Source organism: Podarcis cretensis (assembly GCF_951804945.1).
Source record: "Podarcis cretensis genome assembly, chromosome: 13".
Classification (NCBI taxonomy): domain Eukaryota; kingdom Metazoa; phylum Chordata; class Lepidosauria; order Squamata; family Lacertidae; genus Podarcis; species Podarcis cretensis.
This window is the reverse complement of record NC_137182.1, coordinates 33,675,305-33,699,940: the sequence shown is the minus strand read 5'-3', so window position 1 is coordinate 33,699,940 and position 24,636 is coordinate 33,675,305. Positions and strand designations below refer to the sequence as shown.

The following is a 24,636-nucleotide window of genomic DNA, read 5'->3' as shown; positions in this document are numbered from 1 at the left end:
AAGCTTTTTAGGAGTAGTCGAGTCGGAAAAGGTCAGCATTAGTCTGGTGTGTTGGAAGTCCGTGCAAAGCAGGTTTATCACAATCAGATTGTCGCACTGGATATTTAGTAAAAGCTTAAGGTTTCTCTTCACACTAGCGATTGATTTCCAGTAAGGCAGCATACCGTTGAAAGGATATACTGTATATTGAGAGCTACTTGGGTGTTTTGTAGGATCCAGTCCCTACTTTCACTTTTGTTACTTTTGCTATTAGTAGTCTCTCGGTTGTCGGATCCAGACCGGTTACACCCCTGTGCACAGTGGTCTTGGAGGGCAACACTATGGTCAGTCTCTTTAGTATTGAGGGTGCTATTTCTGGCCGCCAAAAGCACCAACTCAGCCTTGAGTGATGTTACCTTTTCTAGTTTGGTGTTAATTTCCTCCACTGTTCTTGCAGTCAGCAGGCAGTGGTTCGCGAGTATTTCCACATAGAGTGGTGCCCTATGGTTCATGGGCGCTCCTATGGTTCATGGGCACTCATCTCAGCGTTCTCCCCTGGGTGGTCTCCACCCATTAAGCATCCCCACATACCTGCGAATGAACTCTGTTTGTTGTGGTAGGTTCTGGATTCTGGGCTCTTACGAAATCATCCAGTTTGCTCTGCTTGCACTTCTGCTATGGACTCACTTTGTGAAGCTGATCACTTCTTTTTCCTAGACATTTTCATGGAGATGCAGCTGCTACTATTTTCAGCTGTGAATCAGGAAACTCGGTGTCCTTCCACGATTAGGGCATTTGATCTCCTCTCCGGCGGATAAGTAGTTGGTAGATTGAGTCGAGCTGGAGCTAATTAAGGCTTTCTCCGAGACTTTCCAGGGCTTTCTCTAAAACGTTTAGCTTAAACTTGTGATTATAATAATTAAGAAAAAGATACAGAGCGATAAAATACTAGAACTGATAAAAGCTAATAAAAAGCTGATAAAACTAGTGAAAACTAATAAAAACCACACAACTGAGACAGAGCTCAAACGATACTTCCTCTAGTGACACCATCTTTAATCCACGTTCTAATATTGCAAGTCCTCCTCCTCTCTCCTGCGTATGGGAGGAGCACCCTGTTGCAACAGCTTTAATAAAGATCAGGCTTACTAGCTGCTTTGCTTCTCAATATTCTCTGGTTGGCCTCTGTTATTTTCTCCTACCGATGGAGAACCTAGAAAGGACAGGGCTCATGTTTACAACAAAAACAAGAGGACACCATGACTTTAAGATTAATGGCCTAAAGATGGAATGGAAAAATTCGCACCAGTATCTAGTAAGGAATTTGTGGACACTCCCTGGCCGGGGGAGGGAGTAACGGGAAGTCCCTCTGCATTCAGCTCAGAAAGGTTTACTTTCGGTTTAGCTCGGCTGTTTGCAGAGCAAGTCGAGGAGGAAGGACGTCGATCGAGGTCTGCTGGCGCTTTGAGGTAAGAAAATGATTTACTGCGTTTGATTTCCTCATAGCATCGCTCTCTCTTTCATGTAAACAAAAATTCAGCCCCGACTAGATTATCTGGATCCCCGTTACCTTAAGTATTTGCGTCTGGATCTGTTTGGGACTCAAATCCCCTTTTGCATCCCCCTTCCCGCATCTTTGTTCCCTCCGAATAAACACTCACCACTCACCCGCTCTTTAACCCTGGCGATCAATATTCTATCATATATTTACTGCTTCTTGAGCCTTTTTGCCTTATTACAGCCAGCGATTGACTAGGAATCTCCCTTCCTGCAATACAGTGGTACCTCGGGTTACATACGCTTCAGGTTACATACGCTTCAGGTTACAGACTCCGCTAACCCGGAAATAGTGCTTCAGGTTAAGAACTTTGCTTCAGGATGAGAACAGAAATCGTGCTCCGGCGGCGCAGCCGCAGGAGGAGGCCCCATTAGCTAAAGGTTAAGAACAGTTTCAGGTTAAGTATGGACCTCTGGAACGAATTAAGTACTTAACCCAAGGTACCACTGTATTGAGAATGTGGTTGGTAGGTCTGATCTCTCTCCTCCTGTTTTATTTTCTAAGTGTAGCGTGTGTGGACAACTCTGCCTAGAACCCTGGAAATCTCATCCTAAAACTCTGCGTCCTAATTCTGGAGCCTAAGAAAGCTGGTTTCACCAACGGGCGCACTGCATGTGCTCAGAGGTGCATTCTGTGTTGCTGCTGCTGTGAAGAGATGTTTTGGGACTGTGATGTAGTCTAGTGAGACTTCAGAACTTCAGAAGTTCTTCATGGCCTCTTCTTCCTCTCCTGAGCTTGTGGATGTTTTCCCTGTGGTACAACCAGGGTTAGACACCTATGCCCTGCAGTGGCTGGGGGGGTGGGAGTTGCAGAGTGGCCCTACCTTTAGGCAGAGTGAGGCAGGCACCTCAGGCAGCTGGATTTGTGTGCCATAGAAAAGCAGCAAGTTGTTAGCTTTAAAAAAAAAAATGGCCAGGGAGAGACTGCAGCTGCACCAATTTCTGCTTATACGGTTTTCTCCTTTAGGTGCCACAGTACCTTGCCTGGGCAATAGCACATCTTGACTAAGGGTGGGGATTGTTTGTTGCAGCTCCACCCAGGAACCTAAACACTTTTGAACTAGCTCTTCTATGGAACAGTTAATTCTGTCGTATTGATCTCAAGGGTGACTCAGTAGTCATGAGGTGTGCCTGTGGTTTTGCATTATGGAGTAGTTATTTGGATTAGTGATTTGCATTGTTCCGTAGCTGACCCCAAGCCCTACCTTTCCTTGTGCAGTGGAAATTGGAAGGCATTTCCCAACACTCGCTATAATCCAGTGCTAATGCTACTGGCCCCTCCAGAGAGCAGGCAAGAAATCTCAATAAACACAGAATCTCACTGTAACCCCTTGAGGTCCTTTAACCTTCCCTAGACTCACAGTCATGTGTTTAAAGAGAGGTAAATGAGAATGTGGGTGGCGCTGTGTCTAAACCACTGAGCCTAGGGCTTGCTGATCAGAAGGTCGGTGGTTCGAATCTCCGTGATGGGGTGAGCTCCCATTGCTCTGTCCCTGCTCCTGCCAACCTAGCAGTTGAAAAGCACATAAAAGTGCAAGTAGATAAATAGGTACCACTCCGGCGGGAAGGTAAACGGCGTTCCCGTGCACTGCTGTGATTTACCAGAAGCGGCTTAGTCATGCTGGCCACATGATCTGGAAGCTGTTAGGATTTTTATCTATCCGAGCTGCTTCAGCAAGTGGTACTATGATTGTATACATCATGTGAGTGTCTTAAGAGAACGTGAGAAAGGAAGTCTGTATTATATCTTTCTTCCTTCCTGAGTACTATTGGAGGTTGGTTTCACTTCTGTGTGTGTCATAGGTTCTGTACTGGTGTTCAGAGAGCACAGACATACTGATGGAGTCTCTGTATATAAGACTGTAAATAAAGTAGTTTTAGAACTACGATTGAGTCTTTCTTCTGCTATGATATGCCAGAAGACTGGTGTGCTCTTTTCAGGAGAGAAGGGTTGCTTATTACCAGTCTCTCTGGACTGAAGAAGATTTACAACCATAGAGGACCACTGGAGAGACGCTCCGAAGACTTGGGAAGTTGGCAGCCTTCCCAGGACATTTTTCCAACAGAAGCTGTACGCCGGCTCCCTCGGCCAGTAAAGCGAGATGAGCACTGCAACCCCAGAGTCATTCGCGACTAGACTTAACTGTCAGGGGTCCTTTACCTTTAAATGAGAATTGAGATGCACATTGCATAAAATGTGGCCTGCAATCTGTAAGTGAAATTGGCTGTAAAATGTTATAGAGTATAGAATGCTGATCCTGGCTAACTGGTTGGAACTGAGTCCTCTTACAGGATTGATAGCCACTCAAGTCTTTATTGGGTGGAAGGGGAGAGTCTTTCCCCCAAGCACTCTCTCCTCTAAAAAGCTTGGTGTTTTGAACTTCTGCAAACCTTGAGCTTCCCTTGCATCTGTTGACACCTCCCTTTTGAGCACAGAGGCTCCCATTTTGGCTACATAAGGACCAGAGTCTTGAGAAACATGATTAGTGTTAGGACAGATGATGATAGTGTTTGCAAGAACCAACAAGAGTGCTTATTCCCAAGTAATGAATTCACAACGAAAGCCTTTGCTTATTTGTGTACCACTAAAAGCTAAACATTTTTACCATTTTTTCCCAGAATTGTATACAGCATTCTCTTTCATCCAACAGGATTATAATGTTTTAAGTTTCCGTACAATTTTTGAGATATTTTCTGCTGGTACAGTATAAAAATGGCCATATTGAAATAATAAGAGGGTCCAATTCGCTCACTTGAACTCTTTCCGTCTTTAGTTCCTCGGGATAAACACTCAACTCCCACCCGCTCTTTAACCTTGGCAACCTGTATTCTTTCATATCTTCATTGCTTATTAATCCTTTTTTCCTAATTAAACCCAGCAATTTTCTGATAGAGGGTCAGCTTCGCTCACTTGAACTCTCCGTCGCTTTAGCCAAAAATTCTTTGTTTTCTACAGTTGCACTGAATTGTTGGGAAACCAATTCTTCCACAAAGATCATCATCGTCATCAGTCATGATTATCTGTGGCCTTATCACAAAGTCTGAGGAACCTGGTAAGTCTAAATTGACAATATACAGCTTTCTAGTTTAGGGTATGTGATGATGTAGGTCCAGGTATCCTAAATAACTGGCTGGCCTGGCAGTGGGAGCCAAGATGACTGGAAAGGGTTTCTCCAAAGTGTACACAGGGCCAGACATTGAGCCTTCCTTGTTCTCTCCTTGCCCCAGTGCCCTTGAAGAGCATCTCTGTGGATGTGGTGGTCCGAGGCTTTGTGGCTGACGTGGTGTCTGAGCTTCGCTACCACAATGAGGAGAAGTCTCCAGTGGAGGTGGTGTTTGTCTTCCCTCTGGATGATGAAGCTGCCGTGTATGCCTTCGAGGGCCTGATTGGTGGGACGCGGATTGAGGCCCAGATCCGAGAGAAGAAACAGGTATGGAAGGTCTGAGGAGAATCAGGGCCTTTGGCATTGGGTGGCCAGTTTGAGAAGGGAGGCGGAGACTTCCCTAAATAGGGCTCTGTGCCTACAAGCAGATTTTGTGTCAAGAAACTCACATGTTGTGCTTAAAAGAAAGAGTGCCTAACAACATCCAGTTGCTGTAGTAAGGAGCCTGGCTTCCTGGCCTCTTCTGCTGCAGCTTGGTGTAATTTTAACCTAATGCATGAATTCTAAAGTCACAGTGTAGATACTACAGTGCTTATAATTTACTTTCACAAGGTAAAGTTACAAAAGCATGGAAGCTTCACTGGTAGGTAACCAATTGGTTGACAGCTGTTTTTAAATGGGAATCCTTTCTTGGGACCACACCTGCTTGTGTCCCTGCCTTCCTCACTCCTGATGTTCTTCTCTTCTCTTCACCACCCAATGCAGGCAGAACAGGAATATGAGGATGCCTTGAGTGAAGGCCGGCAGGCTTTCCTGCTTGAAAGAGAAGAAAACACCAGTGACATTTTCACCTGCAGCCTGGGTAACCTCCCTCCCGATGGGGAGGCCACGCTGAAGCTCTCCTACGTCCAGGCCTTGGCTCCGGAGCCCGATGGGGCCATCCGCTTTGTCCTTCCCGCTGTCCTCAACCCCCGCTATGCACCTCAGGGTAAGCTCCTGCACCCCCAAACACACTAACTAGCCCCACATACAAGCCTCTTGCAATGCTGTTTTGTTATACCTAAGCTCTGTGGATTTGGAACATTGGGAATACTAATATGCTCCTTTGTATGCAACTTATATAAGGATGAGACGAGTTATTTTTTACTCCCATCCTACCAAATTACCCAGGAAAGACCTTTGAATTGGGTTTGACCTCCTTATTGGCTGACACAAACAAAATAATAACAGAAACGTGCTAGATTCCTCTTTCCTGCTGTAAAGACCCATGAATGTGTTTTGTTACAATTACTTGTGGCATGGTTTATAGAGGTCACCATATATTTTAGCACTGTGTTTTAGAAGCTGCATGATTTCAGTGTTTTAAGTTGTTTTACCAGGTCTTTGACTATATAGTAAAATTTGTACTTCATCCCCAGCTGGGCTTTATCTGCCAACCTTTCTCTTTCATGTACAAGCCGCTTAAAAATTATAATGGATGGATGGATAAATAAATAAATAAATGGGAAGAACATTCAGATTGGCTGCCTGAAATTATACAGTACTCTCAGGATTCTGAGTCTTCATTCTGCTGCATATGTAGACTAAGCCAAAGTGTAGTGTCACTCTTATCCCAGCTGTGTTCCCACTTCATGGTGACACTTCTAGCAGCCTAATTCTTCCTCCCTTGTGTGCTATAGCACCATATCATGTAATGGTAGCTAATGTTGTTTTTGCAACATTTTCCTCATGAGAGCTTGACCACTGTGTTCCATAACCCATGACACTCTCGTTCTCTTGTCTGCAGGTTCAGAAGGGGGCAATGTCACCAAGAGCATACCACGAGTGCCCAAGGGGACGCTTCCTTACACCCTCAGCCTCAGTGCTACGCTGGAGTCGCCTTATGGCATCAACCGTGTGGAGTCCAAATGCACCCTTGAGCCCTTGTGCTACAGGGCAGAAGACCGTACGATTGCCCAGGTGCGATAGTGAATAGAACAGCTTCTGAAAAGGGGTGTATTTGTTCCCTTTCATTCTCCACTGGAAACTGTACACGAAATCTGTGATTAGGTCTAATGGCTGACATAGATGTGCCATTGTACATACGTAGCCTCTCACGACAGGTTTTCTTTTGTAAACAGATATCAGGAAAGGGAAGAGTAAGCTGGATTGGGGCCATGGCTTGGGAAGGGGAGCGTTTGACTCTTGAAACAACTGTTATCAAGGGTTAAATGAATACCTGATACCTTCAAGGTGTGCTCAAAAATCACAGACACAGCAGTGGAGAAAAAGAAAGGAAAGTTTTATTGCTGGCAGCAATAATACCCAGCTGAATGGTTTCCAAAGACTGGGTGTGGAGCTCTGGGGCTTTGGGTTTATATACCTTTTTCCAAACAGCATTAAGCATTACATGTTCATAAATTGCAGCAAAATCAAACCTATGAGCTTGGACACAACCCTTCCTAAATCCTCCTATGTCCATTTAAAGATCACTGCTTTTAAAGATCCATTTAAAGATCATTCTGCTTTTTCCATATATGTACTCAGGATATTACTAATTGCTTCTACCTTATTATCAGCAAGCAAGCTAAAAAATTCCCTTTTGGCAGGCAAAGCCAAAATCCCCCCTTTTGTTATCAGTAATCTGCGTAAAATGGAAAGTATCCAACTTTGGACATCCTGCTTTGTCAGGTCATGGTGACCATTGCATGAGCTCAAGGAATGTTTTTTTACAGATTGCAAATGCAGCTTTCTGCTTTCTGCAAGCACAGCAGCAAGATGTTTTTTTTTTTACAGATTGCAAATGCAGCTTTCTGCTTTCTGCAAGCACAGCAGCAAGAGAGAGACACAGCATTTGATTATTAGCATTTGGGCACTCTTAGCATTAACATTAAGCATTATTAAGGGACATGGTAGCATAGGAGGCACAATGGTATACCTGTTATACCTTCTTCAGGTGGCCTTGCCACACCACTACAAGCCCTGTTTGGAATCTTGCTCCCCATCCTTGCAGTTTGTGAGGTGGGAGCTGTGGGCAGGGGGCAATTCTGACTGAGTCCACCATTTGGCAGGAAACAGTATTGTTTTTGTTTGTCTGAATATGACTTTCCTTCGACACCACTGGCTCTTTCTTTGGCCTTACATGGCTGGTTTTATTTTTAAACAATGTATATAATGCCGTGTCTGGTGCAGCCTTGAATCCTGAATGAGCTCATGATGAACCTATAATCTGAATATATGTACTATAAGTGCACCTTTTAATAATAATGTGTGAGTCACTGACTGCCAGTGAGCCCCCAAGCCTAATTCAAAGTGTCAGTATTAGCATACAAAGTTCTTCACAGCTTAGGACCCATGTACCTAAAAGAGCATCTTGCCCAATATGGACTACCTCAGGCGCTGCTGTCGGCCCTGTTGGTGACGTCATCACTGAGTACTGCCTGGTTGGCCCTGACCCATGACAAAGTGTTTTGGGTGGTGGTTCCCCATTTATGGAATTTCCTCTCTGGTGAGGTGCATCAAGTCTTCCTTGCGATTAACATTTAGGGTTGCTTGCTACGGGGATATATAACTGTTTTTAGATGCTGTTAATGCTTTTAAGTGTTCTTTATTTTTCTAATATTGCATTGTTGCTTCATTTCACGCCCTCAGCTCCTTTTGGGGGAAAGGGTAGGATAGAATTTTAATGAATAAAAACATGAAAATACATAACATGGATTGGTGCTCTTGAGGGCAGGATGAGGAGATCTGGATCAGGTGGGCCATGCTATGGTGGGGTCAGTATAGCCCTTTCTTTCATCATCATGTGACAAGGCTAGCTCAGTAAGTCTGGCCACTTGTCTTTAAGCAGAAATCCCCACCCACCCTTACTCGTGGGTCATGGGGTGATAACCTCAGTGGATGCAAGCGTTAACTTGCTATATGCATAAGCACACTTCACTGTAGTGTAACCAAGGGATGAAACACAAGCCTTACAGTGCAAATAAAAGGGGAAGAGAAGGCCTGATCCTTAAGTACATTCCTGTGGCTTAAGAACACAAGCTGCAGGCATCTTCCACCACAACCCATGTTTCAAGCTTTGAAAGTGGACTGGGAACTGCAGTTTGGTGCCCATTTTGTGTGCTTTTGCCTGGCTGAACTATGCCCTTGAACTGTGATGGATACATCTGTGTGTGTGTGTGTGTGTGTGTGTGTGTGTGTGTAATTCCAAAGATATACAGTACACTGATCAATCAAAAATGCAAAATACAAAATAATAACAATACAAAGAAAACAAATAATACACCCGTATTATTAATAATACTAATTAATAATAATAATTCCCTCCCCCAATACTCATCATCCCTTAATCTTTGAGTTCTTATTAACATTGCGTCTTTGGTGTTTCATCCTTAATATTCTTAATATATTACTTTTTTCTAGTTCTACTTTACAAACTTAATCTTACTTAAGTTTGTGATGGATACATCTTTGTGCACACATACGTGCATATATATTGTGAGATCTCTAGCTTTGGTGCCTAATGTACAAAGAGAAGTTGACAATGGCTGCCTTGGCCACTTTTGCCTGGTCTGCTACTCCCATGTTGTCTCCCAAGCTTGAAGGAATACATCCTTCTGTATTCCCCACTTCCTCACAAGTTGGTCTTCCTCTTTAGCCTAGGTTCTGGCCTTCACTGTCGACCTGAAGAGCCAAACTCACCAAAAACAAGAAGTCCCCGAATCCCCCTTAGGATGGGAAAGGTTTTTTTTACTCTGTGTCTGTAGTGGGAGTCACTGAATGGTCTCTTTGAAACCAACATTGAGAGGAAGATTTGAAAGGAAAGGAAACAAGAGCTTTCCCTGCATGAGTAAAAGCAGGCAGCTGTCTCTACCCAATACTTATTCCACCATCTGTTCTTTAATAGATTATTGTAATCTCAGTGATCTCTCAAGACACACTATTTTAGAATTAAAGATCTCAATTGGTAACAATATTTTAAAATGTGTTGCACACATAAATATATGTGAGAGCTCTTTAGAGGTGGGTGGTTTAAACTCTGTCCAGCATTCAAGCTCTGCTTCTTTTTGCCACCCCAAAGGTCTCCTTGGCTGAAGGGCACCAATTTGACAGAGATGTGGAGCTGTTGATATATTATGAGGATGTTCACAAGCCCAGCGCCCTCCTAGAAGCTGGGAAGCCTGGGGCTGCCCCAGGTGAGCAAAGCCTAAAGCAACAGAGGACATGGGGGCAGAAACTCAAAAGGGTGCTGAGAGGTGAAAGGACTGGATGTGAGTCATAATATTAATTATGTTCTATGGGAGAATTTATGGACAGTAAATATGAGCTGTACGGCGTGATAAGCATTAAAAGAAAATACGGCAAAAATGACCCATAGATGGTACTTCTCACCTGCCAAACTAGCAAAAATGTTTAAAAAAGAAAAAGGCAAATGTTGTAAACACAATGAAGTAGAGGGATCTTTTTTCCACATGTGGTTGTCCTATAAAGTAATCATGGAATTCTGGGAAGTAATTTACAATTAATTAAGTAAGGTATTAAAAAAAAAACCACCTTCCCTAAAAAGCCTGAGACATTCCTCTTGAGAATGGTAACAACAGAAGTCCCTAAAAAACAAAAGAATTTATTACAGTATGCCACCACTGCGACTAGAATCTTATTGTTACAAAGGTGGAGAACGAGTACGGTACCCACTAGGAAAGAGTGGCAGATTAAAATGCTTGAATATGCTGAATTTGCAGGTATAACGAACAGGATAGGATAAAAGGATGATAAATAAGGAGGATTGGAAAATGTTTATTGAATATTTTAAGAAGCAGTATAAGCAAGTAAATAAATCCAGTAAATCCAGCAGAATAGGGACGCGGGTGGCGCTGTGGGGTAAAACCTCAGTGTCTAGGACTTGCCGATCGCATGGTCGGTGGTTCGAATCCCCGCGGCGGGGTGTGCTCCCGTCGTTCGGTCCCAGCGCCTGCCAACCTAGCAGTTCGAAAGCACAATTAAGTGCAAGTAGATAAATAGGGACCGCTTACCAGCGGGAAGGTAAACGGCGTTCTGTGTGCTGCGCTGGCTCACCAGATGCAGCTTGTCACGCTGGCCACATGACCCGGAAGTGTCTGCGGACAGCGCTGGCTCCCGGCCTATAGAGTGAGATGAGCGCACAACCCTAGAGTGTGGCAAGACTGGCCCGAACGGGCAGGGGTACCTTTACCTTTAGCAGAATAGGAGCTAATAGAAATTAACAGAGAAAGAAATTTGAAGATTAAAAATTTGGAATACATGATTTAGTAGAATAGTAAATAAACCAGGAAAAGGGTAGAAGAGGGAGTCACTAGGTATTTAGTTGTATGTTGTGATTGATATGAAAGTTGTATAATTGGTGGGTGGAGGGAAGGGGATGTAGGGTGTGTGTGTGTGTTTGTTGTTGTTTTTTTGTTTCTTTATTAAAAATGCAAATAAAAATTATATAAAGAAAGAAAGGGGATATTGCCAAATACCTATTGGATCTACTGTTTTCCAATGAAACACAGCCTCGCTGATGGGGGACCCAGCTCTCCTGCTTACTCTGTACCCCAGCGTCCCTGCCCCAAAGCCAAGCCAGAAGGCAACTGGAGAATTCCTCTTCCTACTGGATCGCTCTGGCAGCATGGCGTGCAACACCGAGTATAGCTCTGATTCACCTGATTCACCTATGCGCATTCAGAGTGCCAAGGTACCCACGTGTTTGGATGCATAGGGAGGGATGGTGCTGTGCTTTGGAGAAGGCAGGGTAATGGAAGCCTGGAGGTGGGTGGATCCTTGTGGGAAGGCCTATAATAGAATTATGAAGTTGGCATTTGACAGTGTCTCCTGGGATTTAATGTTTAAAGTTTTGGAATTCATGAGTTGTAGAAACACTCACATAACTGAAAACTATAAATAAAGATTATATAAAAAAATAGAATTGGAGAGTTGGCAGGGACCCTGAGGGTCATCTAGTCCAGCCCTTTGCAAAGGGTGGGTTAGGATATCCACGTAGCTTCATCTTTAACCTTATTTTAGGAGACCCTGATTCTCCTGCTGAAGAGTCTCCCTCTGGGATGTTACTTCAACATCTATGGCTTTGGATCCACCTATGACTCCTTCTACCCGTGAGTGTACTGTCACAGACCTTTTACTTTCTGACTTCTCCACCTGTTTATATGTTTGGCCACTGGTAAAGAATAAAACAGGGTGTTAGATACATTACTTGACCTTTGATGTCAATGTGTGTGCACATGTGCACCCCAAAAGATTTAACCAAGGAATTGAAAAAGATTCTCCCAACCAGAAGGGATGTTTTCGCAAGCTGCCTTCTAAACTTCATCTGCAAAGCAGTACATCCTGGACCCCTAGAAATTCTGTCCTCTCTGGCTACCTCAAATCTTCCTCTTCCCCATGTGTGCCTTCCAAGTCCTGCTGTTTCTCTTCCTCTGTGCTAGCTGCAGAAAACATAGCTTTTCTCTAACTTTGATGAGGCATAGCACAGTCTGACTACTGACTGATGAGAGGAAGGGTATGCATCTGAGTGGGTGAGTTTTAGGGGAGCATTTAAACAGCTGGTTCTGGTGGAAACGTGGAGTGTTGTGGCAGGTTAAAAAAAAAAGCCTGGTGGGGAACTGGCTGAGCTTGGGAAGAAAATAGGTCCTTTGCCTCCTTGACTCTCTGAAACTCTCTACAGGCAGAGTGTAGAATACACCCAGGAGACCATGTCCAAGTCCCTCCAACGGGTGAAGGAGCTGCAAGCCGATCTGGGGGGTACAGAGATTCTGCAGCCGCTGCAGGCCATTTACAGCCAGCCATGCCGAGAAGGGTATCCTCGCCAGGTATTGAGTCCTGTAGTTATTGGCATTGTTCTCCTGTATTCAGGGCTGGCCTGGGAATAGAGTTACTGAAATGAGATTTCTTTCGCCTGATCTCAGAAGTTTCCTTTATGGCAGGGGTGAAGGAACCCTCAACCGGTGCATCTCATTCCACCCAGCATTGCCATAATTTGGCTCCCAAGGCCATTTCACCCCCAATATCATGCCCAACTGCCCCATATATGACATCATATAAGATGTAGCTACATAGGAGCTACCAGGAGCCCCTGATTGTTTCATTGCAAGCAGTTGATTGGCACCGATGGTGTGCGCTACTGGGGTCAGCTGCACTATGGAGGGGGTCGCTGTTAGTGAGGCTGGTTTTCCCTGTTTACATGTAGGGTTTGAATCCAGCCGGGCCCTGAAAATGGACTTCAGAGGGGGAATAGGATAGGTTCTGATACCTCTCTGTCCTCTCTCCCTCTCTCTCTCTAGCTCTTTGTGTTCACGGATGGAGAGGTGTCTAATACAGATGAGGTCATTGCTGAAGTTCGACGTCACAGCAGCTCCCACAGGTAAGGCAAGGGAGAGGGAAACCAGCTTCTCACAGCTCTCTGCACATGGCCCTAGGTTCACCTCCTCTTTCTCTGACAGGTGCTTCTCCTTTGGCATTGGCGAAGGGGCCTCCACAGCCCTCATCAAAGGAATTGCCCGTGCGGCCGGAGGCAGTGCTGAATTCATCGCAGGCAAGGAGCGCATGCAGGCCAAGGTGAGGCTCAGGATCTCCACATTCCTCTTCCGCCTGTCCTTACCAGGCAGGGACACTGCTAGATCCCTCCCTGCCATCAGAGCATGGAATCCCAGCTCCCCTCCTCACCAAAATAGCACATTTCCTTACTTCTGCAAAGCATCCATGAAGCCCAAATTCATAAGGCGTTGTCATAAGGGCTGCACCCTTGGATTGATCATTTGCTCAGCCTTCTACTCTCCTCCTAGACTGCATGTTGAAACCTTACACAGCTAGCAGTGCCCAGCTAGAGTTACAGCTGGAGTTTCTTTATGGGACATTTAGAAAACACATTGTGAAAAAGCAACATAGGTTGCCTCCAGATTCCTTTTTGGTTGAACCTTCCTTCTGCTTTGTTAATGGGGAGGTTGGATGACCGTTGCATCAAGCCATTGCTACTTCACGCTTTCCAGTGCGTTTTCCTGTTGTTTTCCTTATTGCAAGAAATCCAATCATTTAGGGAGGAAGTGAGTTTGTTACACAAATCAACCACAATTGTGCAACCTGAATCTGCCAGTATGCTGTTGAATCTACCCACAAAATGGCGAGTGTAGAAGGGCCTAGTGGTTTCTATGCAAAGGGGTTGTTGTAGCTTAGTGGGTTCCTTTGCAAGGTACAATACTTTGTTTCAAAGATGATTAATAACTGCCTTAACACTTTCAATCTGTCACTGGACAGAGTAATCATTTCTAGGATGGCCATTGTTTTCCATAATAACAACAATAATAATTTTATTATTTATACCCCGCCCATCACATAGATTGTGGGCAGAGAAGGTTCAACTGAAAGCTACTGAAAGCAGTCTGTTCTCTCTAACAGATAAGCCCTATCGTGAGCCTGCTCAGAGAGCCAGAAACCCCTTCTGCCCACCCAGACAGAAAGCCCCTAATCTCTAAACCCAGGTCCCTATCCAACCCATAGGCAATCCCTGCCTGAGCAATTTCTGACAGTTCTGACAGTAACTGTCAGTTTCAAACTTAAATTCCATTCTTTCTCTCTCCCAATTGGCTGATCTACTCCCCAACTGACACTGGTCGTTGGGTCACAAGTAGACCCAATTCCTGTCCATCGCACCATCTCAATGCCATAGTTTCTGCTGGAATAAAGAAATTGGTTTCTCATAGCATCTCTTGTCTCCTTATCAATTCCATTCTTTTTTAGCGTCCCCTATGTGGCAGGGTCATTGCATTGCTCAGAGTCTGTCCAGTGGGTTTCTATTCTATGTTCAGTGGCTTTTGGAGAAACCAAGATGGCATCTTCACCAGCCCCTCTCCTGACTCCTTTGCAAGCACTGTTCACACAGTTTCAAAACAATCTCACATAGAAACTTATTTTTAAGCGATAGTTGAACAGGAACTTTTATAGTCTCTTAATGTCATTGCAAAATTCTTGCTTTCCCATAGGCCCTGCAGTCTTTGAAGAAGGCCCTGCAGCCAGCCGTGACCAGGATCTCTCTGAGCTGGGACTTGCCTCCTGGTCTGAAGGCTGAGCTTGTGGGGTCAGGCCCACAGGTCATCTTCCAGGGGCAGCGCTGCCTCATTTATGCCCAGATCCGTGGGCAGCATCAGGTAAGCAATGACCACCAGGACCTTAACTACTGAAGAATGCCTCTCTCCTATCCTGAATACCAAAACTTGACTTTATTTGTGGTTTTTAATGTCAGAAGGTATTGTTCCGAAGGCTTCTTGCCCTTTCCCAGTTCTGATGCTTTCTCTTCTGCTCCAGTCTTCAGGCTCCAATGAAGGGACTGTTGTTCTTCAGTACCAGTTCCAAGACCAGACTTTCAAAGAAACAATGAAGTTCTCACTCCAGGCTCAGGAGAGTGACAGGTAAGACTTCTCCTATTATATTGCCTCTGCCCTCCACTCCATAGCTTTTGACAAACACGATGTGCTTTGTGTAATTACAGGCTGACTTGGAAAGCTCTCATCTTACTATTTGTTTGCTTGCTTAGTTTAATTTATACACTACTTGATTGTAAAAAACAAAAACAACAGCAACCCTCCAAGCAGTTTACAAAAGATAAAACAAGAAAACCAAGAAAATTTCACAGCCTTACTTTAAAACAGACACAGTTTTAAAAATCAGCTAGTGCAGAATTCACCATGGCAAGACAGTTTAACCATATTACACCGATTCTGGTCTTACTGCACTGGCTACCAATTTACTTCCCAGGCCCAATTCAAAGTGCTGGTTTTGACCTATAAAGCTTTAAACAGTTCGGGACCACAATACCTCAAGGACCTCCGCTTTCCATATGAACCGGCCTGGACTCTGAGATTATCTTCTGACACCTTTTTTGTATGTGCCTCCTCCATGAGAGGTCCAGAAGGTGGCAACACGAGAACAGACCTTTTCTTCCGTGGCCCCCAGTTTGTGGAATGCTCTCCTCTGATTCACAAGCGAGTTGGCCATCCAAATCAAGTCTTCCCTGTCCATTGGCAAATCTGGATTATAGAATATATTAAAGGGTTTACAGCATGCCAGATGGTCCCAGCATTTCTCTCCATGCTCCCTGTTTTCCCTCTCTGCAGGCTCCCTGTTCACCGTCTGGCAGCTCAGGCCCTCCTGCAGGAACTGGAGGGGGTCGGGAAGAAGGAAAAGGAAAAACAACGCCTGGCTCTGGAGACGAGCCTGAGTTCAGGGGTAGTGTGTTCACAGACCGCCTATGTGGGAATTAACACAGAGCTCGGCAAGCCACTTCAAGGGCCCCTCACCCGCCGAGACGTTCCCCATCCATGTGAGTTCAAGGAGATGTATTGTGGGATAGCCCTGGTCACTAAGGGAAAGTTTAGTTGAATGTCATCACATCTATTTAGTGGCATCTAGCAGAACTTGTCCAGATGACCAGGAGCTGATTTGATTGTGCTTTCAGGGAACTCATTTCAAATACAGTGGTACCTTGGGTTACAGACGCTTCAGGTTACAGACTCTGCTAACCCAGAAATAGTACCTCAGGTTAAGATGTACTTCAGGATGAGAAAAGAAATCGCAGGGCGGCAGCGGGAGGCCCCATTAGCTAAAGTGGTACCTCAGGTTAAGAACAGTTTCAGGTTAAGAACGGACCTCCAGAACGAATTAAGTTCTTAACCCGAGGTACCACTGTACTGTGATCAGTTTCAAATCAGTTCCCTTTCAAATCATCAGTTGTTTAGCATTTTGCACACAAAATTATCATCGTTATTATCATTATTTATCAGCTGTTTTTCTCCAAACATGAAACTCAAAGCAACTTTAAAAACAAGAACAATACAGCTAAAAATTCACATCCAACTCTACCACACACCTCACTAAAATTAAGATCCATTGGCCTCAATGAATAAGAATGTTTTTCTCTGGCACCTACAAACAGCTAGTGATAGTTATGTCGGAAATCAAGCCTATATCGGGAGTAACTGGCAACACTCCCAGGCACCCGGCTTGGTCTCCTGTTGACCTCCCTGGCTGCATTCCCCCAGCAAGATCCAAGCTAGGTCATGATAGGCGATTCTTTCCAAACGTGGGAAGAACACACACCCTCCCTCCTGCTCTCCCGGCAGGGAAATGGAGAAGAACAGAAACGTATTTACATGGTTTTATTTCTGTCTTTCCAGCATTACAGAAAACATGAGTGCTCTCTTCAAGCTCCAGCAGTTGAGAGACAAACACTTCCTGTACAAGAGCAAGAGGAAGAGCTCTTATTACACTCTGAGCTAATTCCGGTGCATCGCCCTGTGAACTGACTGTCCTGTTTCCCACAGACAGTCCCAACATTCCCATCATGTGATGTTTTCAAGCTAGCAGTTTGCAGCTGCATTGCATCCATATCATAACAAGTTATGCCTCCCTGGGGAGAGCATTCAATAAATGAGGGGGCCACCATTGAAAAGGCCACCACCCTTCATACCTCCCTTAGATGTTTGAGTAAAGCAGGGATGGAGGAGCACTGAGGGTTTTATTTTTTTAAGTTTTAACAAGAAGAAATAACAGATGGGTGCTATACAGAACAGAGCCTTTCCCTTCTCCCTTCTGCCCCTTCTCACTGTACTCAAACCTTGTTTTAAACTGCAGCTTACTCCCCTTCATGCTACTCAAACTTCTGCCATTGTTTAAAATAACATTTTTCCTTTCAGTTATTCTCCATCCCTCCTATACTCAAACCTCTGTTATTTGGAACCACTTTCCCCCTGTTAGTATTCATGCCTTCTCGCCCCTGTGCAATAGCCACTGGTGTTGCTTATCCTGTCCTCTCCTTTGTTCCCCTACCCCACCCTGACTCCATGCAAATCCAGGATTGTGATGAGGCACTGCAAATCCTCTAATGGGGACTGCATGGTGACAGCCTTACATTTTAATGCAGATAGTAAGATATGGATGTTCAAGAGATGGAGGAGTGTGCTCCTAGGCCAATGTAAAGATAGGAGTAGATAGACGACAAATATTTTGTTGTGAAGTCTAGACAATTCTTTTGGAACTTTTTCCAGCTTCCCCACCGCACACTTGCTGTAAGAGAGGTGGGCTTTCATTGCAGTTGCTGTCAAGGTCTAGACAACCCTGAGCTCATTGGAGGACTGGAAGGTTACAAATAAACTTGCTATATCCTGGAAGGTAGCAACCAAAAAAAATCATATGAGCTATGGCTTTTCTCTTTCTGCTAGATCTATTTTCCTGTTCAGCACTTGGTGGACCTGCTGTGATGCAAGCATTTGGCATGAAACGATCAGCACCAGCACCTATGGCTATGATGTGCAGTATGGCAAGTCCTGGCCTTGCTTGCTATGGAGCTTCTGATGAAGATAATGAGTCTCTTTGCGGTCAGTCCTCATGGAATGGATGCAGGGCAGATACTGGAAACAGTGGAAACTAGAAACATGTGTCAAACTAATAGACCAGGGATGTCCAACAGATCGATCGGGATCGACTGGTCGACCCCAAGGAGGTTGCAGTTGATGGCTGTCGATCGCGGGCTCATTTCCCTTTGCTTTTGCCTAAGAGCACCCAGCCCTGCCCCCTCTCCTGAACATTGCAGGGATTTGGCCGTCAAAAGCAGTGACTGGACAGGAATCGCTTGAAAGTCGGGAAAATCTGGATATGTGGCAACACATATCAGAAGTGTCTTTTTTTAAAAAAATAATATTTATTAAAGTTTTAAAGGTTACAGAAAGAAAAAGTAAAAAACACAATTTTAAGCAAAAACAACGCATCACAATAAGGAAAAAACAAGAATGAGAAAAAGAAAGAAAAAACAGAAAAATAAAATCCATTAAAAAAAAACAAAAAAAATACAGCGAATCTTCCCATAACTTATCTTTCATTAGCTTATTTCCTTGACCTCACACCTCCCTTTTTTGTATTCTAGTTCGATTATCTGTTTCAGCAAATCCTTTCCATCTTTTCAAAAAAAAAATTTAAAAAAAATATATTTATTTGCATTTACAGAAAAGAGAAAACATAACAACCACAACAGTAAGGAAAACAAAACCAGTCACATAAGACAATATAACAGTTAAGAAAAAAAATAAAAAAAAAATAAAATACAAAAACTCCAAAGAAATTCCATCCATCAAAGAACAAGGAGAAAAAATTAAAAATGAAAAATTCCGACTTTTAAATTCATGTTTACAAAATTTTCTTTCCTGACTTCCTCACGCCTCCCTTTTTTGTGTTCCTCTTTACCCAATCAGATACAGCAAATCCTTACCCTCTTTCAAAACTCATTTCTGATTATTAAAATCATTCTATTATGTCTCCAATCCTTCCTCCTTATGTTTAAACACCTTTAACGTATTATTTACTTTTGACATAATATAACTTTAGTCTTTCACCTTTTTTCAATTACATTTTTACATAGCTCTAAAACCTGTATCACTAATGCCGTATTATTTTTAAATCCCGCATCATTTTAGCATTCATAAACCTTACAGTATTTCTGCAAATAGTCTTTAAACTTTTTCCAGTCCTCTTCCACCGCTTCTTCTCCCAGGTCTCGGATTCTGCCAGTCATTTCTGCCATTTCCATGTAGTCTGTTACTTGCATCTGCCACTCTTCCAAGGTGGGCAAATCTTGTGTCTTCCCATCTTTTCAAATTTTTGTCCTGTAATTTACCTTAATATAATGTAACTTTACTTTTTCCTAATCCTTTATAACATTTCTGCTAAAACCACATAACATCATTCCAACATCCTTCTAACATTCATTAATTTTACAATGTTTCTGTAAATAGTCTTTAAATTTCTTCCAATCTTCCTCCACCGACTCTTCTCCCTGGTCTCGGATTCTGCCAGTCATTTCCGCCAGTTCCATGTAGTCCATCACCTTCATCTGCCATTCTTCCCGGGTGGGTAGATCTTGTGTCTTCCAGTACTTTGCAGTAAGTATTCTTGCTGCTGTTGTAGCATACATAAAGAAAGTTCTATCCTTCTTTGGCACCAATTGGCCGACCATGCCCAGGAGAAAGGCCTCTGGTTTCTTCAGAAAGGTATATTTAAATACCTTTTTCATTTCATTATAGATCATCTCCCAGAAAATCTTAATCCTTGGTCATGTCCACCAAAGGTGAAAGAATGTACCCACATATCAGAAGTGTCAATGTTGGTGAATTTCCTTAAACACAGGATGAGGGCTTCTCTGCCAGGTGGTGATAAGGTGTCCAGTTAGGAGGGAGAGTCAGTGCTCATCCACACTCCTGCTTGCCCCCTGCCTGGAAAACATGAGTCTGAGCGGTTTTCTGCTTGTCCTGTGCTTCCTACAAAGGCAACAGTTCTGCCACTTTTCCCCAGAAAACCCACTCTCTAGTGGTAAGTTGGAACAAACAGCAATCCATGGAAAACTCAGTTTCCATTTGTTCTGATTCAGTACTAAGCCATGGGTTTTCCCAGAGGAAAGCAGCAAGGAGAACAAGGTGTGGATGAGCTCTCAGAAACAATATGCCTATTGGCTCAGCTATTGTCCTATGTATACTAATGGAAAGGAATGCACTTGTCCTGCCAGTGCAATGAAGGAAGTTCCATCCATGCTTTTCTCAGCAACCTTGAGATTGAAGCCTTCTCTACACAGTGTGGGGCTGCCTTTTGTACAGGAGCTGAGAAGCTTCAGCTGGTACAGAATACCTCCTCCCATCTTTTGATAGAAACTGGACATAATGAGAACATAGTATACTGCAACTGTGCTTGTTCCAGCAAGCATGCTTGCCCAAGTGGTCAACCCATCAAGCCCTTAGAATATATGAAGTACACTTCTGTGTCAGATGAAAGGTCCAGCATTCTGCTTCCAGCCAGAGAGTTTCACAAAACTTTCAAACTGGGTACCGAGTGCAATGGAGCTCCCTTGTCCTTTATTAGCTGTTCAAGGGAGATTGCTTTCAGCTGACTCACTTTGAAACCAGCTGCCTTAAAGTTGATCATATTTTTAATGGCTCTTTTGCAGAGGACGTTGAGCCCACCCCCAAGAAAGAGGAATCTCCTTTCTTGAACCTGGTATCTCTGCAGAATGCTGATGGCTCCTGGCCACTTGATTCTGACCTGGCCAGCATCCTAGGCCTGAGTGAGGCTGAGATCTCAAGCAAATCACCTGCCCAGGTAGGTTTTGTGGCAGAACCAGTGGCATCTACTGGGAGCAGAGTGGCAACAGCAATCTGACTGGATGTCTGTGGATATAAATGGCCACCCATGATTTTGGGGCGTATAACAAGAGGATGTGGTAGCACTAACCATAATTTTCTGCCATATATACATACATATGAAGCCATAGGGTTTAGATTGCCAGGCAAAAGCCCCTCTATAGAGATCATGTAGAATGAGATGCAGGAGAGGCTTATTTCTCATTTTATAAGCAGAAAGGTTGGAGAAACTGCCTTAACTATGGCTTCCTCCATAGAAATGATGTTTGAATGAGCAGTAAGGTAAACGATGGTTTTCAAACCTGCTTCAAACCATGGCTTCATAACCTGGGTTGTCGCTAAATTGTAACCATAGTTCCAACATGTCACACTCAACCATGGTTTTATTTTGCTTAAGCATTGCCATGCATGTGCAGGACCAGTGAGTGACCAGGGTCCAATGTGTCTCTCTTTTGACTCCTGATTCTCGCTACCAGGTGGCCCCAAACGCATGGGCAACAGTGCTGGCCATCCTATGGCTCCACATCAATGCCATGGAGCAGAAGGATGAGTGGGAGTTACTGGAAGCTAAAGCTCTCAGCTGGCTCCATGCAACCACAGGTGAGTTGTTGTGGGCAGTGGGATGTGGGTGGGCTTAGGATGGTGTGAGGAAGAATGATGGAGAGGCTGAAGCTTGAAGATGAGACAGCACTTCTGTTCCCCAGTCCAACCAATGCTTCATTTAAACTTTTATTTGATCCCTGCTTGGGTCCAGCCCAATCCTCTTTCTTGTGAATTTAGCATCCACACTAAAAAGAAAAAATCTTGCCCCACCACTAGAGCTCCAGTCTGGGCAGCATAGCTTGCTACTCCCTAGCTCCCGCCATAGAGATTTTCTCCAAACAAATGCTAATGCAGAAGGCACACACTCTTCATCTCCAACTCAGAGGTGGATGTCCCCATTTTTCCATCATGGGGAGGGCATAGAATGGAGAAAAAAGAACAGGCCTGTTTGAAAGCTACTTGTGCACAGGCTGCAGTGAGGTGAGTGGCACTGATAAATCCTAGCTAACTCTGCTTATTTGTTTGTCTGCAGGGCCTCAGCTGGCTGAGTGTGTAAAGGCCGGCAATGCAATGCTTGGAAGCGGTGTGAGCCCGGACGTTTTTGAAATCTGAGTTTTTCTCTGCAATTTTCTCTCTGTGCCTTTTAAAACTGAAGTTTCTGCTTCACTCTTCTTTTTTCCCCCTCCAAGTGTACCCAGCTGTATTCCCACTAGGGTGTCATCAGTCCCAAGCTGTGTGCTTGCTTCTGATGCTGCCATAGCTTCGCTGCAAAAAGCACTGGAGTTTCCTTCCTCTGGAGCTGCCTTACATTAATGTAATGTAATATAATATAATGTAATGTATTAATTAATTAAAGGTCTTTTTGCCTTAAGAAGGGGAGAGGGTACACAGCAGAGGAGAGGGTCGGATGTGTTGAGAATGAATGTTGTATACTGAAATGTTTTGTAATGTGAACATAAGGACCTGATTTACATATAATGAGATGAAATGTTAATAGGAAGTCAGAAAGTAAAAAGGGGGTTATAGAGATGCTAAGAATTTAATAAAGATGTTCGGAAGTCAGAAAGAGGGAGGGAAGGAAGTCTGTGCTCATTTGAGCAATGTTTAAGGGTATTGTTGTATGTAACAAAATGTGATTATGATAAATATGGAAAACTCAATAAAAATTAATTTAAAAAAAGAGAATGAATGTTGTATAGGTGGGTGCTGAAAGTCATTCACTGTGGAAGCAACAATTCTCTTCAACATGTAAGTGGAAATGTGAGAGTTCCTGGAGAGGAAATTGTGGCTGCTACACTCCTGCTGCTGCTGCTGCTGCTACACTGTTCTGAGTTCTGATTTGGCTTAGTGTGTTGTCCAAGCCCTAGCACATAGTCTCTCTTCTTCAAACAAACCAAGAGCTACTAAACTGAGATCAATCTTAGATTAACAGCTTGTGGTTGGTCTGGGGCAAGACAAACCATGGGGCCACATTTGAACAACCCACTGACCTAAACCATGGCTTAATTCACAGCAGCATGTTTGAATGACCTGCTGAGCCCCAAACCATTACTTAGCTCCCAGCAGCAGGACAGAGCAGCAGCTGCCATCTCCCCAGAAATCCTCATGGCCAGCCATAGTTCGACTTAGTGTTACATATGAAGCAGCTCAGTCAGTTTCCAAGCCCAATTAAAGTGCTGTCATTAACTTTTAAAGCCCCAAATGGATTTGGGCCAGGTTACCTGAAGGACTGTCTTCTGTAGCTCCATGTGCCTAGTCCTTAAGGTCATCAGAGAACCCTTTCTCCAGGTTTCCCCACCTAATGAGGCAAGACAGATGATGGCCAGAGAGAGCCTTTTCAGTGGTGATGCCCTGATTATGAAGTGTCCTCCGAGGGATTTGCCTACCATTTGCATTATGGTCTTTTTGACACCTATAATGTTTTCTTGTGCTGTTACAGTCTTTTGAGTTTTGAGTTTTTGATCTGCATTTTGTAACCTTTCAATTTTAAGTTTGCAAATTGGGGAAAGGGTAATTGCCCAGTGATGCAGGTATTCCCATGTTCAATGTCTGCTGTCAACAGACAAAGCTTTCTTTTATATATATATATATAAATATTTATTGAAGGTTTTTTTAATTACCATACAAATGAAAAAAGAAACAAAATAACACATATCATAACATAATTACTTCTTTGGACTCCCTCACATCTCCCGCTCCTGCGTTCCTGATTTATAAATATCTAACCAGCAATTTATCCCCTTATTTCCATTCTTGTTATCTATTTTTCCAATATTTTATCTCTAATTTTAGATATCGTTTATTCAAACCTGAAAAAATTAAATTTAGCCTAATAATTATCCAAAATTTATCTTTTCTTCAATTTAACTTATCTTCATATTTCACTTCATCTAGCTTAATGGTGCCAAGTTATTTATAATCTATCATCCTTCTTAACATTCATACAATTTACAATGTTTCTGTAGATAGGTCTTGAATTCCTTCCAGTCTTCTTCTGCCGTCTCCTCTCCCAGGTCTCGGATTCTGCCAGTCATCTCAGCCAGTTCCATATAATCTATCAGTTGCATCTGCCATTCTTCCAGTGTGGGTAAATCTTGGGTTTTCCAATGCTTGGCAACGAGTATCCTTGCTGCTGTTGTTGCATACATAAATAATGTTTGGTCCTTCTTTAACACCCTCTGGCCAACAATACCCAGAAGGAAGGCCTCTGGTTTCTTAGGGAAGGTATACTTAAATACCTTTTTCAGCTCATTATATATCATTTCCCAGAAAGCCTTCACCCTAGGGCAGGTCCACCAGAGGTGAAAGAAAGTTCCTTCGTTTTCTTTACATTTCCAACACTTATTATCAGACAAGTAGTATATTTTTGCAAGTTTGACTGGGGTCATGTACCATCTATATATCATTTTCATAACATTTTCTTTCAAAGCATTATATGCAGTGAAACTCAGCCCAACAAAGCTTTCATTGAGGGAAAAGGAACTGATTGAAAGTATCTGCCAGCAATTGACAAATCCTGTAGTGTGATTTACAGATAAGCAGATACTTTGTATCTTTTCAGCTGAGCAGAGCTGTTTTGCTGAATGGGGCTGGTTTGTAATAGATGGTGTAGCTGTAGCATGACCCTGTCTGTAAATTGAGATGCATTCAGACAGAGCAAAGTCTCGCCATCAACCTGTGATGGTATTTTGTTCTAATTTTACTCTTACCAAGGAATGGAACTGGGTCATATTGAAAGGTATAACTTCCTCTTATGCTTTTTTGTCAAG

At 43.5% G+C, this 24,636-nt stretch overlaps 1 protein-coding gene across 2 annotated transcripts; it reads left to right on the top strand.

Annotated features, from left to right (window-relative positions):
* The first annotated feature begins 1,305 nt into the window (after positions 1 to 1,305).
* LOC307201440 (von Willebrand factor A domain-containing protein 5A-like) lies at positions 1,306 to 22,552 on the top strand. Of its 2 annotated transcripts, none has more exons than XM_079950659.1 (18): positions 1,306 to 1,448; positions 4,493 to 4,589; positions 4,765 to 4,967; positions 5,406 to 5,628; positions 6,427 to 6,599; positions 9,700 to 9,814; positions 11,150 to 11,331; positions 11,661 to 11,749; positions 12,319 to 12,463; positions 12,935 to 13,014; positions 13,094 to 13,208; positions 14,630 to 14,794; positions 14,952 to 15,055; positions 15,761 to 15,966; positions 17,864 to 18,019; positions 20,632 to 20,783; positions 21,301 to 21,424; positions 21,900 to 22,552. In XM_079950659.1, exons 2-18 carry the CDS (start codon positions 4,550 to 4,552, stop codon positions 21,977 to 21,979), a joined length of 2,352 nt encoding a protein of 783 aa, XP_079806785.1. In that variant the 5' UTR covers positions 1,306 to 1,448; positions 4,493 to 4,549; the 3' UTR covers positions 21,980 to 22,552. The 2 variants fall into 2 exon arrangements, with proteins under 2 accessions (XP_079806785.1, XP_079806784.1); XM_079950658.1 differs by having other exon boundaries at positions 9,700 to 9,889.
* The last annotated feature ends 2,084 nt before the right edge of the window (positions 22,553 to 24,636 follow it).